This window comes from Amblyomma mixtum, chromosome 4, assembly GCF_055824585.1.
Source record: "Amblyomma mixtum isolate Tamu chromosome 4, ASM5582458v1, whole genome shotgun sequence".
NCBI classification, from domain to species: Eukaryota; Metazoa; Arthropoda; class Arachnida; order Ixodida; family Ixodidae; genus Amblyomma; species Amblyomma mixtum.
Genome location: NC_143015.1, coordinates 59425043 through 59443441, shown reverse-complemented (window position 1 = coordinate 59443441; position 18399 = coordinate 59425043). Strand labels below are relative to the sequence as shown.

The window sequence follows — 18399 nt, the reverse complement described above, 5'->3', positions numbered from 1 at the left end:
TTGCCTGGTGATCGGCTTTGTTAGAGTGAAGTTCTTGGCAAATGGGTCTTTCACCGCACCTGGATTGAAGGAAAATACCTGTGCCATGGTGCTCTTCGGCCGCAGATGTCCTTGCGCCTTAAAAATGTGTCATCATCATCATGAAGACAGAGTCCAGCTTTCGTGCACATTGCCCGCTTGTGTCGTCTTTCGGTGTAAGCAGCAAACACCACGTAACCCAACGGGGATGGTTGAGTTTACATCCGCGGTGAAACCTCGGATCGTTCCTGCTCTACAGAATGACGGGGTGTGGGGCGAGTTGGTGCATGCCTGAAAATACAGCAGTGCCACAATGACAAAACAAGAAACAAAAAGATAACACATGCACTACCACCTATTTTTGAGAAGAAAAGGGCACGCATTTATAAACCTCACTCACAATTGTAACAAGCCTCTATCGCGCTCAGCGATAGAGCCTTATCAGATGGAGAGGACATAGAGTGGAGAGAGACATGCTGACACAATTATAGATCTGGAGTGGGAGGATTTCCCAGCCGTTACGTTGGGTGCACTGCCGGTCTAGATCTTGTTCTGGGGACGAAACCCCACGCCTGGTAGGTGGTTAAAATGTTGCCCGGTGGTTGATATCGTAACTGCTCCCTTTGCTGTCTTGGATACAGCGACATCGTATATCGACAGGTAAACAAGCAATGAGATGGGCGTCCTTTCTTATTTCGAAAACGCGTGAGTGCGTGCAAACTTACGATTCAGTGTGAATGCAGTGCTGCAGTAGAGGTGCCTGTCATCCTAAAACTACACCTTGTCTTCTCGCAGGCAACACCCCTTTCGCGGTTGTCGTCGCAAATGCTGTGATGGCTTTAGGGCGATGACTACAGGCGGGTGCCCAGACGGCGCGTCAGTGCCACATCCAGTTAGCGGGTGAGTAGTCTCAAGTAAGCAGAAGCCTTGTACCGATTGCAGGGGGGTGGGGGGGGGGGGGGGGGAATTGGTAATTAAATTCCTTCTACACGCTTCTTGGTCAGCGCGGTGTTCTTCCCTTTGAAAGAAATTTCCAGGCTTTGAATAAGGGCAATTACAATATTTCTACAGATTAACATGCTTTTACCCGTCTTCATTCTTTGTGAAGTGCTACAAGCTTACAGCCTTTAGCACAAAACACTGAAACTGAAGATGGCAGCATGAATATGGTCTTTCGATTGGTACATTCTCGGCGTCTTTTCGGTTAGGCTTCCACGGAAATTTTTGGTGTGAAGAGAGAAAAATAATTTTTTTTTGTATTTTCAGGACGAGGATACACAATTGAAAGTATGCTCTTATCGCAGCTTTGACCCATTAATCAAAGCACCAAGCGTTGTGAAAATGAAACACCTAATGTGCATGAACCTTTTTGCTAAACTCTTAAACTTGCTGGCCTACGCCTCTAGATGAACATGGCGACTAATGGTTAGTGCTGTTGTCATTTAACGCGCCAAATTTCAACCGCGGTTTCGTGGTTATCGCCACCACGACACACACATTCGCATTTGTCCTGTCAGCTCCGCATGAATGGTTAGAGAAAATAATTTGGACGTTCAGGCCAACGTAGCAGGCAGTCAGCCTACTCAGAAAATAAGTGACCGTTTTTAGACCCCTTAAGTGCGCACACGCACATCAACTAACTTTCCTTATGGAGACAAAAGCACGCACGTGCGGATTGCGCGCAGCCATATTTTATATTATGCTATTCGAAAGCTGTCACGCCACTGGCACAGGGCATGTCGGCGGGTTCACAGGCACACAGCGCCCGGGTTGGGAGGAGAAATTGTGACGCTACTCAGCAGACAGCTTCGAAGCACGTCAGGAAGCCTTAGTGGGTGTCACTGGTGCAAGGCTACCTACTACGCAGAGTATTTCACACGAAGTGTCTCAAGTGGGCGTCCTAATTTTTGTATCAGATTTATTTCTCACCATTCAGCGAAGGTTGCCGGACTCAGATTGGCCGATTCATTTCAATTATCATTTGCGTCAGCCGTTGAATTTGAGAGCCGTGCCGAAGAGAAATTTAAAGACTACACCAGTGGCACTGGAGCGCAGCGCCTGGTTTAGATGCGGGAGAAAATGCGACGCTATTCGACGGACAGCTTCGCATCGCGTCAATAGTAGTGGATGTGAGGGATTCAGGGCTAGCTACTACGCAGAGCTATCAAAGAGGAAGTGTTTTAAGCGGATTCACTGGGCCCACGAGAGCTAACTTCCTACCTCAAAAGACGCTTAGAATGCTATCGGGCAATTCCCTACTGGAGTCATACACATAATTTTTGTATCAGTTTTATTTCTGAGAGTTCAGCAAGAGAGATCAGAAGTTTCTGAAGTATATGTGAATGGACCCGCGAGAGCTAACTCCTTACTAGAAAAGACGCTTAGAATTCTGTCGGGGGATATCCAGCGGAGTCGTTCGCCTTCACTTTTGCATCAGTTTTTTTTTTATTCTGAAAGTTGGGCAAAGATTATCTGGCTCAGTTTGGCCCAATTTGGGTTCAGTCATTATTTGCGTGGCCGAAGATGCATTTCAAGACCGCTGCGGTGGCCTAGTCATTTGAATCGCCTGCGGTGCAACGTCAATGCGGTGCACCACGCGTGACCGCTGCGGTGGCCTAGTGCGTTTGTATCCGCTATGCACCCTGGCCAATCCCCCGCCGTGGGTATGTGCAATTAAGCCTGAGGACATCATCATCATCATCATCTATCCCGACCACCTGGAGATCTTTAGCGTGCACTGACACCGCAAAGCACTCGGACGCCTTAAGTATTTCGTCTCTATCGAAACGCGGCCGCGACGGACGTTAATATTTATGAGGCAAATAAGAAAAACAAAAGCAGGAGTCCCTTCAGCATATATGCTTGATTAATGGCTATTGCGGCTATGCATGAATTTCCCCATCCTCTATTCGTAAACCGGAGCGCAGTCAAGGTCCAAGAGGGGTAGCACTTTAGAAGTTCAGTGGAATGCATGTTCAAGAGGGGCTTTAATGATATGTGCTCATCCGGTAAATGAGTTATCCAGATTGGCCGCCTTGAGAAATTCTTTATTAACGACTTTTCTAATTCATTGATCCTTTCTGAATGCGACATGTATCAGGCCGAAAGCTTCAAAGGCTTCAATTAAACTGCTCAAAACCTCACAAAAGGTGGGGGCGAGGGACGGAAGGTTTTCCTTGCAGTGACTAACCCAGCGGTAAGACCGAAAGAACTAAATGCGCTGTGTCAAACTTCCGTCTGAAGAGGTTGCCTCGAATACCTAGATTTTCACGGCGAGAGCCGTTTTGCGTAGTCTGCCCTGAGCCGCCTTTCAGCGCAACCCAACGACGCAGCTAGCGGCACGCCCAAGCTTATAGCTCATCCATAGTAGGCTTGAACTAAACAGAAGCAGATGGAAGAGATAAGACACGATTGGAGTCGACAATAAAGCACCGCCTTAAGGGTAAGATGTCATAAGGGTTAGTTCGCATATATGCAGAAGGTCATTTGTTGCATTGCATTCATATATCACTGCGAGTCCTCATACTCCTCTGGCGCAGTGGTAAAGCCGTTAAGCGATGCGCTACTGACCTGCATTGGAAGCTGCTGCCAGCGATTGGCCTGTGCGGGACACGTTGCTCTTCTCGAGCCACCAATCGCTAACTTCCACCTGCCTGCTCAATAAGTGACTGCGCAATGGCTCCCATCGGAAAGCGCGGATAACCTGACAAGTATTGATAATTGTGGGAACACTGCTTATATTTAACGCACTCTCTTGAGTGGGTCGTGATGATCTGCACCTTTTGAAACTCTGCATAATGATGCAGGCGTCAGCATCACGGAGCTGTTCCCGCGGTCAATGGCCATTGGGTCGTGTGGCATACCAGCATCGCGTAGTGGCCGACTTTCCGGCGGCAGCGAGTCCTGTAGCATTTGTCACACTACTATGACCAGGTGAGTTCCTTCCGACGTCCAGCTCTTTCGTTATTCCGGTGCAACACATGTCGTATTGGTGATTTGTTTAGCTTTAGTATCGCGATTGACTGTAATTTTGTGTAGGGATCTGAAGCTAAGGTGTTTTGGCGGGGCGGAATTTGCGTGCACTGTCTGTCGGTTTTGCTGTTTACTTGAGCTCTCGAAGACGCGTATCACGAAGCGAGTGGGGGAAAGGCAAAGAGAACGCCTTTATGGCGCTGTTGCATTCAAGAATAGGTTCGTGTGCAGCAATGAATTTTTTTTCGCCACTTAAGGAAAACTGCTACTCGTTGAGTGCAAGCCCAGTCGAGCCAAGAATTGCGACGCTAGCTAATAAGGAGTGGCTGGTATCTAAAGGATATAAAAGTGGCTGACATGAACGCGATGCTCCATTGATTGTGCCCACCCTTTACATTACTCAGGCATAGGCGGGGGCGCCAGAACCTCGCGTCTGCCACTTGAGACCCTAGAAGCAATTATGAATGTTTATAGACAAAAAAAGCACAAAAACTGCTTGACTGTAAGCCTAGGAAGAATTCCATGCCCTCTTGTCCAATGCAAGGGGCCTCGTTGGTATTAGCTTGGCAGGCGTTGCAGAAATCTGGGCAGGTTGGCATGAACTGAACAGCACAGGAGAAAGTAGAAAGCAGAGATGGTAGAAACAGCCCCGGATTAAAATCGTCTTAATGTAACCTGGAGCCATAGATCTGGAATAACACACAATGCCGCCAGAAAACACTCAATAGACAATATGCTTTCGGCCTCGGAAAGCCCTCAGTACCACCTCGGTGGAATTCACGCCGAAAAGCACCTCCCGCAAAACTAGTCCCCGGTCACAGCATGTCACCTCCCAGAGATAATGCACTTTCTTTGTGATAAGTTTCGTTTTATCTATTCTATGAAACCGAGTTCTATTGTTCATTGCGCAATCCTCTGCCTTTTCATTTTTTCAGGGGTTCCAGGTAAAGAATCCATCATTCTTCGATCTTGAAACCAAGTGAGGTTTGGGACACCGGCGCCTTATTTCGGTATATTTGCTGTTTGTCAGTGCTTTCTCCTCCTTAGGGAATTTATCGTTGAAGTGAGTATTTCGTATGATAACGTATGAACGCGCTTATGGCAGATCTGTAATTGGGCTTCTTCGATTATCCGCCTCTGGCAGTCCGCGGGTTGCTTGCGGGCTGCCCGAGCGCGCTCGATTTTCTCGGGTTGCTCCGCCCACTTCCGGTGACTGCCGGGAACGCGTTCGTTTTTCTCTGGCTGGGCGATTTTGTGCTGGCAGCGCTCGGGCAGCTAGCAGACGACAGAGAGGTGTATGGTAGCGGGAAGCTCGCGCGGCCATTTTTATAAGGACTAGAAGGACCGCGGTTCTTCATGCGATGTTTTGCGCGATGCAGGCGCTTGTTTCGACTAGGCCACGGTGCATATCGACTGTGTCGCCTGCAATGGCACCTTTTGCGGTAGTTCTCGCTGCTTATTGATATGTTTTGCGTGCGTATGCGCGATCATATTTCGATCGTCTCACCACCTCGCAAGCACATCTCAAGCTCGCTTCATATTACGATCGCATACTTCTGATTCAGAAAATATTTCGGCTGTTAATTCCGTGTGCCCGGCGGATATTGCGATGGTGTTCGAGGCCTTTCACGAGAGCAGCCGGATTCCAGTTCCGAGTACGCGTTCAGACGCGCGTATATATGCATGTGCTGAACGTGTTTTACGATGTGTTGGTTGAGCACGATACGGGAGCGTATGGTCTTCATTGCGTTTGGCGCATTGCAAAAGTGGATATGCTTTGAAAAACGGTTGACTGAAACAAGTCCTTTATTAAAAGCCCTCACGAGCACATTGCTCGAGACATCTCTGCGGCACAGAGAATTGTCGCGCCGACCAAGTGCTGATTCTGTCTTCGCCAACTGTTGTACAGCTTCATGCTCAGGCCTTCTGCCACATATGTTCAAAATATCTGAGAAGTACCGCAGGCATGCACCTCCTCGCGTTTGGCTCATTTTAAAAAAATAAATAAAAATGAGCGCTAGCGCTGATCATCACGCAAACACACGCGGAACAAGAGGCGCCGACACGCAGGGCTTTATTCTAGCACCTTTCATTCCAGTGCCAGTTCTCTGCTATAAAGCTGTATTATTACAGAAACGATACGCAGCTAAATTTAAACAGTGCACCCGCTTGTTCTAGGTGGACGTTCAACAAGCTGATATGCGCTTTTGTCGAGATTATGCGCTCCTTGCCCGCAGCAAAAGCCGGCGGCCGACAGACTACAGTTGAACGAACGTATCCCGATTCTTTTCTGCTTACAGCTTACAGGAAGCAGGTTACGAGCGTAGAAATCGCAACGACCACAGCAGAGTCCACCAGAATCGATCGTCGGTGGTCACACCAGTCAAATATATACTTACTGTGTAGTAAGCAAACACGCAATAATCCGAGAGTACGGCTTGTCGTTTGGTAAACAACGCACGGGCAGTTTTTCCGTGGTGTCGACTGAAACACATTAGACTGCGATTGCTCATCGCATGCTTTTGAGGATTTCTTGAAGCTTACACAGTGCACCGAAATGCACACGCTCGCGTTGTCGTTGCCGATGTATACGCGTGCGAGCTTGATCAGCTGCATGTTCTGCAGTCTGCGGAACGCAGCCCTCAATAACTGTAAGTCGTTGTTTTCGATACCAAGCAGCCTATTTCTACCGTACGCGTGGGCAGCAATGAGACGCAGAACGCGAAGCTAGAGCTAGAGCATCTGCCCTCCGTGATCCGCGACTTGCTTGCCGCCGTGATTGCCGGCCGCTGGTTCCGGTGGCCGCGAGCCCACGTGACCATGATGCGTTTTCCTGTCAGAGACGAACTTGCGGGCCGCCAGCGGGCTGCCCGAGCGTGGTTAATCGAAGAGGCCCATTGGGGCCTCTACGAGGTCTCGTTCCTTCGCTCTCAATGCCTAGCGCTTACGTACGAACTCCGACACGTACGTTTACGCGACCGCCCAGTTGGTTTCCTAGTTTACAGTAGTCTTCACCATTCATATCCATAGGTTGTCTTTACCAGACAGAAATAGTTAACACCAAATACAGTTGTCCGTTCTGCCAAAGTAATTCCGGTTTTTCTTTCCTGCAGATGGACCAGCCACTGAGCAGCCCATGAGAGCGGCCGCCCTGGGCGCTTTCTGGGTCGTCTGGGACGTGTCTGGGACGTATGCGTCACCGCGCACAGCACCGGTCAGAAGAAATTGAGGTGCAAGAATTTGGTGAAGGTGAGCTTGAGTATCCTGGTTATATATGTGCGTTTAAAAGATATGAAGAAGCGGAGACAGCATGTGCCACAAGGCGCCTAACCACTGTTTTTTTCTAATACACTCATAGCTCACCTTGTGGAGGTGTATGGATGGGCCTGCAGTGGCCAAGCAATAGGTTTCCAAAGGAACAGTTTGCTTTAATCCAGCTGGCGTGTCGGCCAAGTTGCACAACTAAGGAATGCTTCATATGCGATGCGGCTTTGCTCCTCACGAGGTATAAAAAATAGAATCAGAGCCGAGTTGTTGCACTCAAGTGGCCGCCGTTTTACTCGCCTGCTTGAGCGAGCTGGCTTCTAGTCAGTGGGACGTTTCGTGCAGAGCTCAAAACACATGTCTAGAACGACCGAACTGTGTTCCGCAGCTCTAACAACCACTGCGACCTGGAAGGCAAAAAATGTCCGTGAAATTCTTAGAGTTTCGCTGCACGTACTTACATCCAGACCATTTTTAACCAGATGTCATCCATAGTTTTAACGAATTCAGCCCGAAACACGGCCATAACGTGTCCTAGACAAGCGTTTTGCCCTCTTTACCATACACCAATGATTTTTAAAAAGTTATGACAGGTAGTCGGCCCTCAGTATTGTATCCTCAAGTCCTGTCGACACTTGTGGGAAAAATCGTAGTGCAGGGAAACGACAGCACTAGTTTAATCACGAAAGAAATTCCTCATATGGCGTAGGTACACAATACCGAAATATTGAGCGCAGTTCCAGGTTATGGCCAGAATTAGACGTTGCTTCGCAGCGCAGAGGGCCAGGATTTATTCAAAATAATTTTATAAGTGCGCAAGCGATATGTTCCCTCCAAAATAGGCAACCTTTCATGTGACCATGAACGCCAGTTTACCAATAGCTGCCAAGAGAAAAGTATGCAACAGGTGTAATTTACCGGTACTCACTTACGGGGCAGAAACGTGGAGGCTAACAAAGAGAGTTTCGTTAAAGAAAATACAGTGAACTATGGCCAAAAAAATGTAGGTGTACCGTGAAGAGATAGGAAGCTGGCGGAGTGGGTGAATTAACAAACGCAGGTTAAAGACATCCTAGTTGAAATCAGGCGGAAGAAATGGGCTTGGGCCGGGCATGTAATGCAAAGGCGAGATAACCGCTGTGTAACAGGATGGATTCCAAGAGCAGGCAAGCGTAGCATGGGGCGGCAGAACGTTAGGTAGGCGGAGGAGGTAAAGAAGTTGGCGGGGATACGGTGGCTACACCTGGCACATGACAAGGTTAATTGGAGAGACATGGTAGAAGTCTTTGCTCTGCAGTGAGCGTTGTTAGGCTGATTATGATGATGACAATGATGATAATGCCTGTCGCTATCAGTCAAAATGAAAGGTGCTTAAAGAGATGTCATGTCCGAGCTTACAAATGAAAAAAATACGTGCTCATTGACCATAACCCCAGGAATGTTCCTTCCAGTAGCCCTTAGTGTCTCTTCCACTATTAGTGTGTCGTTGTTTTTTAAGCACCGTTTTTAGCGTAACGAAGATATTTGGTGAAGTATACTTGTGCCGTTTGTGCATTGTTTTTTACTCACAGGAGCCGGTCCCAAACCAGCTCCCTGAATTACTGGCTGGGTGAGCGGCACCGTCTGAAGTGCGTCCGTCGCGTAGGTGCCAGAGGTCGGCCTGACCGCTTAAACTGACAAGCAGGGGTGAGGATGGCTTTTATTCGAAAGTATGTTGATGATATATTACAACTAGTCATATTTATGCCTGCCGAAACAATGTAATACTCCTACGCAGAATACAGAGACAATTGAGGCAAAACTGTTGTTAACCTGTAGTGATCGTTTATCACATCTTAATGAGAAAAAGGCTACATACACTAAACAATAATAAATAACAGTCAAAAATTTAAACCCGACTGTCAACGCCGCTGGTTGTTCCTGGGAAAGCTGCAGTGGGGCAGAGAACTTTCTCACGTCGATTGCTGAAAGTAATCGATAGGACCATTCCCTGTCATTGCTACACTGTGATCACTTGATCCTGTTAGGTCGTGACTTCACGAGTTAGAATGAATTGTTTAAAAAAGGCCGTGTCAGCGAATAAGCAGAGAGGAAGGAAGAGGGCGCAATTTTTCTTTTTTAAATCCCACTTCTTAGCAAACACAGTCGTTCCTCGTCTATACGAATGCATTAGTTCACGACCAAAGCTATGCATAAAGCGACTAGTTCGCATTAATCATTTAAACTGCGGCACTAACGAGCAACGTTACAAAAATCAAAATGCCTGTTGAAGACACATACGCTTGCTAAATAACTAAAAAAGAAATGTAGGCATATTCGAAGTTATTAAGCGTGTTTTTTCATACTCCATTTTGCGACACTTCCCTTTGCCATATACAAAATGCAAATGTCGTTTGAAAGAACTTTTGCGATCTGTGGAGTGCTACTATCTGAAGATATCCTTAGAGCTACCCCCAATCTCTTCGTGCATTACAGAAAACAACTTACCGGGAAAAACACTATGATTGAATAACTGTTTGTCATTGCGTGAGCTGCATCGTATACACAGCTTAAGAAGAATGCAAGGCAGAAAAGTATTTCTAAAGTGATGTCTTCCACAGCACAGCCAAGATACGCACGTCCCACAAAGACCCACCCGTAGCTCGTTCCGTAATCACGTGACCACCTCCAGCTCGTGGCTTGCGTTTCCTTCGTCTTCGGGGTCCGCGCTAGGAGGGTAGGGAGAGTACGTGACCACACCCTGAAGCACCCTGCCTCTCGCATAGTGCAATCTTTGGTGTCGTCGGGTAGAATAAGTTACCGTAAGACACCCCAAACGTTGGTTCTGTGTTGTTGTTGTTGTGGCTGCCTGCCCACTTTACGGGCTGAGTCACACTCGCTGCCACATGCAGACAGATGAGAGTTGAAAGATGTGAGAAGAAAGATTGCAAGAAAAGACGCACGTCGCAACAACCGCGTCCGCCGAAGCGACAACGCCGGCTGTAAGATACCCCAAGCCCCTTCAAACGCTGCGAAACGCCTCTCGAACGCCGCGCATAGCCAGGTACCAGTAAAAGCCTGAAAACTTGCTGCGAATCTAGCCTACATGTCATAAGCTTAAGATGCTGCCTGCGAGCGCACTGCCCGAACTACTGCGCACCTCTGTGCTCACATAATTGTTACACACAGAGGGACAGCATTTACGCAAACGGGCGTAAGATGGAAAACCCAGAGATAGGTATATCGCCTGTCTGAATTCTTCTTCTGCCATATGCCAAGCGTTTGCGTAAAACTCATTGCCAGTGAAAGATACAAAGGCTTTACTTCATTGTTTTTCTTTCTGGAAATCAACTATTACGCTTATTTTGTTTTGTTCATTTCAAAATTGTTTATTCACGAGAATGGTCGTCAACAACACTCGACTCCGGCAAGGCTCAATGTATCCCGTTTTCCTTTAATAATTCCTGTTCTCTCAATAAGCTGCGATTACATTTTGAATTTTTCGCCATTTATTAAACAACATACCAGAATAAAAATTTTGAAGAAGGGTGTGTTTTGAAGGGAAATAGGACATTGCGTTTCATATATTGCAATTTTCGAACATCGGCAAGTAAAAGGGTAAGAAATTGTGAAGAAAAAAGAAACAAAAATCATTAAAATGTAGGAACTTGTATACGTATTCTTCTCTGAATACTGACCGGCAGTGACGAGGAAGTTCAACGAATGTTTGGGAAGTCAGTATGTATTGTCCTTGAAGTATTTATGATTGAAATGTTGTGGGGCTGCATGATCAAACTTGTGATGGCGTTTCGGCTCTGCGACTTTCCACACCGCACGCACTGCTAAGTGATATCTGTACTCATTCAGTCCTTAACGTAGCAGGAGCTCTAGAAAGCACAATTTTCGCACCCAATCATGCAATACGAGTGATGGTAATGCGCACCCGATCACGGTACGAGTGTAAAGCATGAACCTCCTAAAAATAGGCTATTACTAAAAAAATTCACAAAATTTCCCACTGCATTTTGCCGGTGTTGCATACTCAAAATATCTAATTGGCGCAGTCGAGAAAAGCATAGCGACCAAATTGGCGCATGGGAATGTTCTCCGCGACCATTGTTCAATTTCCATATTACCGAGGCATGTATGCATCTAAAACGTTTGGGCCCTAGAAAAATAGTCCTTAACTGGAGTCGCCGTACTAAAGAGGGTAATAATAATGGGGGATATTTCCTAGTGTTTTCTGAAGAATCATTTTTTCCCAACAAAAAGTAGCGAACTCGCGTTGAGTGTCGCTCTCATATACGCGTCGTGTGTGGCAGTTTCGAGGCACCTCTTAAACAAAACCACAGTGACAGCGTAATGCCTAAAGTATGCTGAAACTAAACAGCCTATCTCTTTGTTGAGTGCTCCTGCAAATAACTGCGATCATATTTAGCTATAAAAAAGAAAATAACTGCCGTTAAAGTAATACTGAAGGTGCTGCGCCTTCATGTTCATATTAGTGCTTACTGACCTAGAAAAGTGGTACCCTGCGTGCACATTCCATTAATATCTTCGATTTTCGCGAGGTAGCATACAGCGCCTGCAATTAATTCTGTGTGCGTAATGTGTCACGTGATATGACGTTGGACACTACCGCGCGCCGGTGTTCAGCTTTCAAAACGGGACAGTTCGCGTGTGTTTATGTGCACAAGGGCCGATCGGCTGAGCAGCGTACAACACGACTTGTCACGGCAAACTCTCTCCGTGCAGACAGCCGGGCCAGGCTGGAATCAGCGAGAATCCACTGCGCGAGCAAGCCGCCGATGAGGACAGCGTGCGATGGACAGTCGTCATCCACCAAGTCGTGGTGTGGTCGCATGTCATCACCGATGCAGCCGGTGAGGCAAGAAAGAACGCTCGCATCAACCATTTTCTTCAGGACAGATAACTGAGCAAGCTGGTAAACATCAATTGTGAATAACGCAAGCTCCACAGACAGTCACAAAGGGGGAAAAAAGCCTTCACTCGCAACTAGACAGTTTGTTAAGACGCATAAAGTGCACGGTGTCTGAATGTGCTGCTTAGGGAACGTGCGAATGGCCTTGTTAGAAGTGATATCTCAAGCAATTAGGTACCACATTGTTGAAACTACAGCAACAGAAAGGGGGAAAAAGGAGCGCTCTCCGTTACTTTTGAGAACAAGCAGTCTATTCGGACACAGAGATCTAATTACACTGGAAATGGTGGAAGCGTTTTTCATACCAAAATACGGGACTTCTTCTTGCGTTAGTGATCCATGTGTCGGACTTTTCGCAAGAGATCTTTTAGATATACGATTTTTTAGATACCAGTCTCCGATTGTTTTTTACTCATCCTTGGGCTTGGGAAAATATAGTTTCCAACACTACATGCATGGAGTAAGTAATTAGCGCTTCTCAAGCACCGGGACATAACAAAAAGAATTCAGTGACGGGAGGCTGGCATGTGACTGTCTTCTGGCTAGCATTAGAACTTAACATTTACGAATGTACAACAGCCTCCTTGATGCGTAACTGAAATTGAACTGTGTGTTATTAGTAAATTTGATCAGGACAGTGGTAAGTGAACCACCAGATTTATTCACCCTCAATTCCATGCACAGCAACAAAAAGAGTGAAACTAGTCCTCTTTGTGCCGATCACATTCTGTGTATTCTTTGCATTTTATTGTGCTGTTCTCCGCCATCCATATGAAATGAAATTGCATGTAGCATTCATTCCCTTTGCCTGCGCTGTTAGCGGCCACGTAAAGAAAACAGCAAACCAGTCCGCGGTGGCGGAGTGGCTATGGTACGCGGGTTCTATCACGGCCGCACCGGTCGAAATTTCGATGGAGACGAAATTCTAATGGTTCGTGTGTTGTCCAATGTCGATGCACGGTAAAAAACTCCAGGTGGTCGAAATTTCTGAAGCTCTTCACTTCGGCGTGAAGAGCTAGCCTTAGTCGCTTCGGTACGTTAAACGCCCACAAACCGAACCAAACCAACCTGGTAAAGAGGAAAGTTCCGCTGTTCGTTATGTCCTCGAATGCGCCTAATCTGATCAAACCAAATGTTTTAGCATTCGCGATAACAGTTAAGCATAAGATCGGGTCATTCTTACGCAGTTTCCACTCGTGATCCTACTTAAAACTGGCGTGTTATCAACAAACGGTAGTTGGTGCTTTCTTCGCGGTTTCTTCGAAAAACATGAATGGTCGTGTTGCGGAGTTCGCAAGAAGCTTTTGGCATTTTGCATTTGGAACGTGCTTCTAAACTTAGAGACTCCGTCCGTGTTCTTCTCTCTTGTGTAACATCTACTTTGCCTTTGCACCGCTCTGTGTGCAACGCGGTGTGGTGTGCGGGGCGGCATTCACAAGCGTGTATTGTTACCTGGGAAAGAGGTGGTCATGCTGCATATCAATACGATTTGGTCATTCCAAGGATCTATCATAGCGGTCCCATCGTTCGCTTCCCTGATCGTTGAGCTAATGTGCATTGAATATCATAGTCCCAACATTTCTATCGTGATTCTTATGGAGTTGAGGCAGCCCGTACATCACACTTGCGAGTGCGTATTAGAGAAACCAGTCCGTTGTACTGAGAGTTATGCTGACCGCTCTCATGAATCTGGAGTGGGGTGATTCCCCAGCCGGTAGGTTGAGCGCTATGCGCGATCTAGATCTTGTTCTGGTGACGAAAACTCCGCACCTGGTAGGTAGTTATCCTATTTCCCGGTAGTTGGTGTCATAACTGCGGGCGCAGGATCTCTGCAGACTTGGCTCCAGCGACACCGTATATCGACACGTAAAGAAGCATTGAGAGGGGTGTCCTTTCTCATTTCAAATAGGTGTGAATGCGTGCAGACTTATTTCACAGGCATTTTCAAGCTATTTTCTTTAGCTTTTGGCCTGTGGCTCATTCTAAAGAATGTGCATATTTTTGCAATAAAGTTTGGATTCAATTCAATTAAGTGTGATTGCAGTACTGCAGTAGACGTGCCTGTAATCCTCAAACTCCATCTTGTCTTTTCGCAGGCGGTGTCCGTTTGGCGGGCCACGTCGCAGACGCTGTGATGGCTTTTCGGCGACGGGTACACCCGCGTGCCCGGACGCCGCGACCGTTCCACCATCCACTCAGCCGGTGAGTAGTTACAATGGGTACAAGTTTTTAGTATATTACCAGCCCTGTACTGGTTGCAGGGAGCATCGTGAATCAAATTTCTCTATTTCCGAGTAAGTGGCTGGTGTAAATATTTGTGAAGTGTGAGGGCACCATTCTTTCTCAGCTCTGGCGACCGTCACTTGTTTCATCTGGAAGTCTTCTTTTTTCGTGAATCTGTTCCCTTTGAAAGAAATTTTCCGACAATGGATTGAAGGCAGTGATATTTTTTCTACACATTAACTTTATTTTACCGTCATTTCATTCTTTCTAAAGTGCTGCAAGCTCACTGCGCTTAGTACAATACACTGAAGGCTCCAGCATGACTTCGGCCTTTCGACTGGTATATTCGGGGAATATTTTCGGTTAGGCTTTCACGCAAAAGTCTGCAGGGAGGAGGGAAAAGTAGTTTTCGTATTTCCAGCAAGGGGATACAGAAATGAAAGTCTTGCTCCCAACGCAGCTTCACTCCATAGACCGAAGCACGAAGCGTTGTGAAAATGAAACACCTGACATGCATGACCCTTCTTCGTTAAACGGTTAAACTTGCTGGCGTACACCTATGGATGAATGTGGTGATTAGTAGATAGGGCTGTTTGTGTCTAACGCTCCGCTTTTCAACCGTGGTTGCGCGGTTACCGCACCACGGCGCTGACATACGCATTGCTCCTGACAGCGCTGCATGAATTATTAGCAAAATTACATAGGATGTTATTGCAGGCCGTCAGCTTTCTGAGCAAATAAAATGAACCCCACCCCCACCTCACCCACTAGTTGCAAGGGAGGTGGTGACGAAGCGCGGTTACGGCCGCTTATCTGTTTTTACAGCCAGCTTCCGTGTCGGCGGACGCGGTTGTTGATTCGACGCGCTTCTTTTCTTTCCTTTTTCATTTTCCTCTGATCTTTAACTCTATCTGCACGTGGCAGCGGTGGTGGCTCGGCTGGAGGCAGTTGGCAGGCCCGTGCACTTTCCTTTTCATTTTTCTCTCAGTCGCAACAACAACAACACAACCCACTAGTTGCGAAATGCGGAGACGCACATCAACTATTTCCAGTCTTTACTGAGCCAAACCTTTTACATACGAATCTCTTCCAGCCATGTCTCACACAGACTCGTGCACACAGTTCGAAAGCTGTTACGTCACCGGCATAACACATGCTGGTGGGTCTACTGCAACGGAGCGCCTGCGTTGGATGAAGGAGAAATTGTGCTGCTACTGGGCGGAGACCTTCGCAGCGCGTCATAAATAAAGCCTTAGAGGATGTGAGGCGTGCAGGTCTTTGTTTATAGGGGTGCAGGGCTATTCATGCTACTATGCAGAGCTATTAAACACGAAGTGTCTCATATACATGACACTGCACCATCTAGAGCTAAGTTGTTAACTGAAAAGACGCTTGGAATGCTATCGGGGAATACCCAGCGGAGTCGTTGACCTTAACTTTTGGACAAGGTTTATTTCCGAATGTTCGGCAAAAATTGTGGTGCTTTGTTAAGTCCTTAGTTAAGTCCATTCGCATTCACTCATCATTTGCGTGAACCATTGTGTTTGAGCCATGCCCATGCGAAATTTCAAGACCACAACGGTGGCCTAGTGGTTTGAACATGCGCCCCTGATGCGGGAGGTGTGGGGTGCTATCCCCAGAGCTGCCGGAAACCCACCGGTTATAGAATGGGTACAACCGTTCTCCTGCCTGGTGCTCGGTTTTTAGGGTGAACTTCTTGGCAAATCGGTCTTTCCCCCACCTTGAGTAAACGGAAAAGCCTGCGCCTTGGCAGTCTTATGCCTCAGATGACCTTGTGCCACAAAAATTCATCATCATCATCATGAAGACAGAGTTCAGTCTTCGTGCACATCGCCTACTTGTGTCGTCTTTCGGAGTCAGCAGCAAACACCACGTAACTCAGAAGCGATGGGTGAGTTTACGTGCGCGGTGAAAACTCAAATAAGTCCTGCTCTACAGAATGAAGGAATGTCGGGCGAGTTGATGCATGGCTGAAAATACTGCGGCGCAACAACAACACAAGAAAGAAAAGGACAACACATGTGCGCAGTACCAACTGGTTATTGGAAGAAAACAGGCATATTTTTAATCCTCACCACACCATGTAACAAGTGCCGTGGCGGTGGCTCAGTGGCTATGGTGCTCGGCTGCTGACCCGAAAGACGCGGGTTCGATCCCGGCCGCGGCGGCTAAATTTCTTTGGAGGAGAAATTCTAGAGGCCCGTGTACTGTGCGATGTCAGTACACGTTAGAGAACCCCAGGTGGTTGAAATTTCCGAAGCCCTTCACTACGGCGTCTCCCATAGCTTTAGTCCCTTTGGGACGTTAAACCCCATAAACCAAACCAAACCAACCATGTAACAAGTCTTCATCGCTCTCAGCGATAGAGCCTTGATAGAGAGTACATAGAGTAGACAGAGATATGCTTACACACACAAGAATCTGGAGGGCGATGAATCCAGAGCCTGTAGTCTGGGCGCTATGTTGGTATAATCCTGTTCAGGGAATGAAAACCTCACGTCGGGTAGGTGGTTAACAAGTTGCCCAGTGGTTGTCATAACTGCCCCCTCTACAGCCTGGGATCCAGCGACACCGTAAATCGACAGGTAAACAAGCAATGAGATGGTTGTCCTTTCTTTTTTCGAAAACGCTTAAATGCTTGCAAATTTATGATTCAATATGATTGCAATACTGCAGTAGAGGTGTATGTAAAACTCCGCCTTGTCTTTTCGCAGGGAACACCCGTATAGTGGTTGTCGTTGCAAGCGCTCAGATGGCTTTAAGGCGATGCCTAAACACGGGTGATCTACGACGCGATAGTTCGACAATCCAGTCTGCGGATGAGTAGTTTCTAGTATAGCAGCAGCCTTGTATCGGAATCAGGGAGGATAGAGAATCAGGTTTGTATATTTCTGAACAAATGGATGGTGTCAATATTTTTGAAACGTGAGGGCACCGTTCTGACTCAGTTCTGGCGAAGCTACCTAGTTCCATCTGCGCGCTTCTTGCTTACCGTGACGCTGTAAACTTTGAACGAACTGTTCAGACAATGGATAAGTGAAGTGACATTATGTCCACAGATTAACATGGTTTTTCCCCTCTTCATTCTTTGTGAAGTGCTACAAGCTTACGGCGTTTAGCACAAAACACTGAAGGTTCGAGCATGACTTCGGCCTCTCAACTAGTACATTCTGGGCGTATTTTCGGCTAGGCTTCCACGAAAATTATTTTGGAGAAGGAAAAGTGATTTTTGCATTTTTCAGCATGGGGATACATAAACAAAAGTATTGCTCTTATTGCAGCTTTGCTCCATAAATCAAAGTTCCAAGCGTTGTGAAAATAGAACACCTGATATGCATGAACCTTTTTCACTAAACTGTTAAACGTCCTGGCGTACACCTCTAGATGAACATGGCGACTAAAGGATAGTTGTGTTGAAGTCTAAAGCGCCAATTTTCAACCGCGGTTGCGCAGTTATCACCATCACGTCGCTCACATTCGCATTTGTGCTGTCAGTACCACATGAATGGTTAGAGAAAATACTTTGGACGTTTAGACCTACGTGGCAGGCAGTCAGCCTACTTAGAAAAAAAATTGACCGTCCACAGACCCACTAGGCGCGAAGAAATAGTGACTCTACTCAGCGGACAGCTTCGCAGCGGTCAGAAAGCCTTTGCGGATGTGAGGGTTGCAAGGCCAGCTACTACCCGGAGCTATTAAACATGAAGTGTCTCAAGTGGATTCACTGGACCCACGAGAGCTAACTTCTTGCCTGAAAAGACGCTTAGAATGCTATCGGGGAATAAATACCCTCCTGGTGTCATTCATCTAATTTTTCTAAAAGCTTTATTTCTCGCCATTCAGCAAATATTGTCGGGTTCAGTTCGGCCAATTCCGTTCAATCATAATTTGCGTGAGCCACCGTTATTATGAGTCGTGCCGACGACAAATTTCAAGACCGCAGCGGTGGCTTAGTCGTTTGAGCATGCGTCTCGGATGCG

General features: G+C 47.0%; 1 protein-coding gene across 4 annotated transcripts in view; it reads left to right on the top strand.

Moving 5' to 3' along the window:
• LOC149346566 (uncharacterized) overlaps positions 1-18399 on the top strand; it is a 101483-nt gene that overhangs the window by 13183 nt on the left and 69901 nt on the right. For 3 of the 4 annotated variants that reach the window (XM_089586501.1, XM_089586500.1, XM_089586498.1), the window contains 6 exons: positions 814-918; positions 3825-3951; positions 7104-7239; positions 8826-8940; positions 11989-12116; positions 14272-14377. In XM_089586501.1, the coding sequence (XP_089442627.1) occupies positions 14310-14377 (68 nt within the window). In that variant the 5' untranslated portion in view covers positions 814-918; positions 3825-3951; positions 7104-7239; ... (1 more) ...; positions 11989-12116; positions 14272-14309. The remainder of the gene's footprint in view (positions 1-813; positions 919-3824; positions 3952-7103; positions 7240-8825; positions 8941-11988; positions 12117-14271; positions 14378-18399) is intronic. The other variant, XM_089586499.1, reaches the window with a different exon arrangement.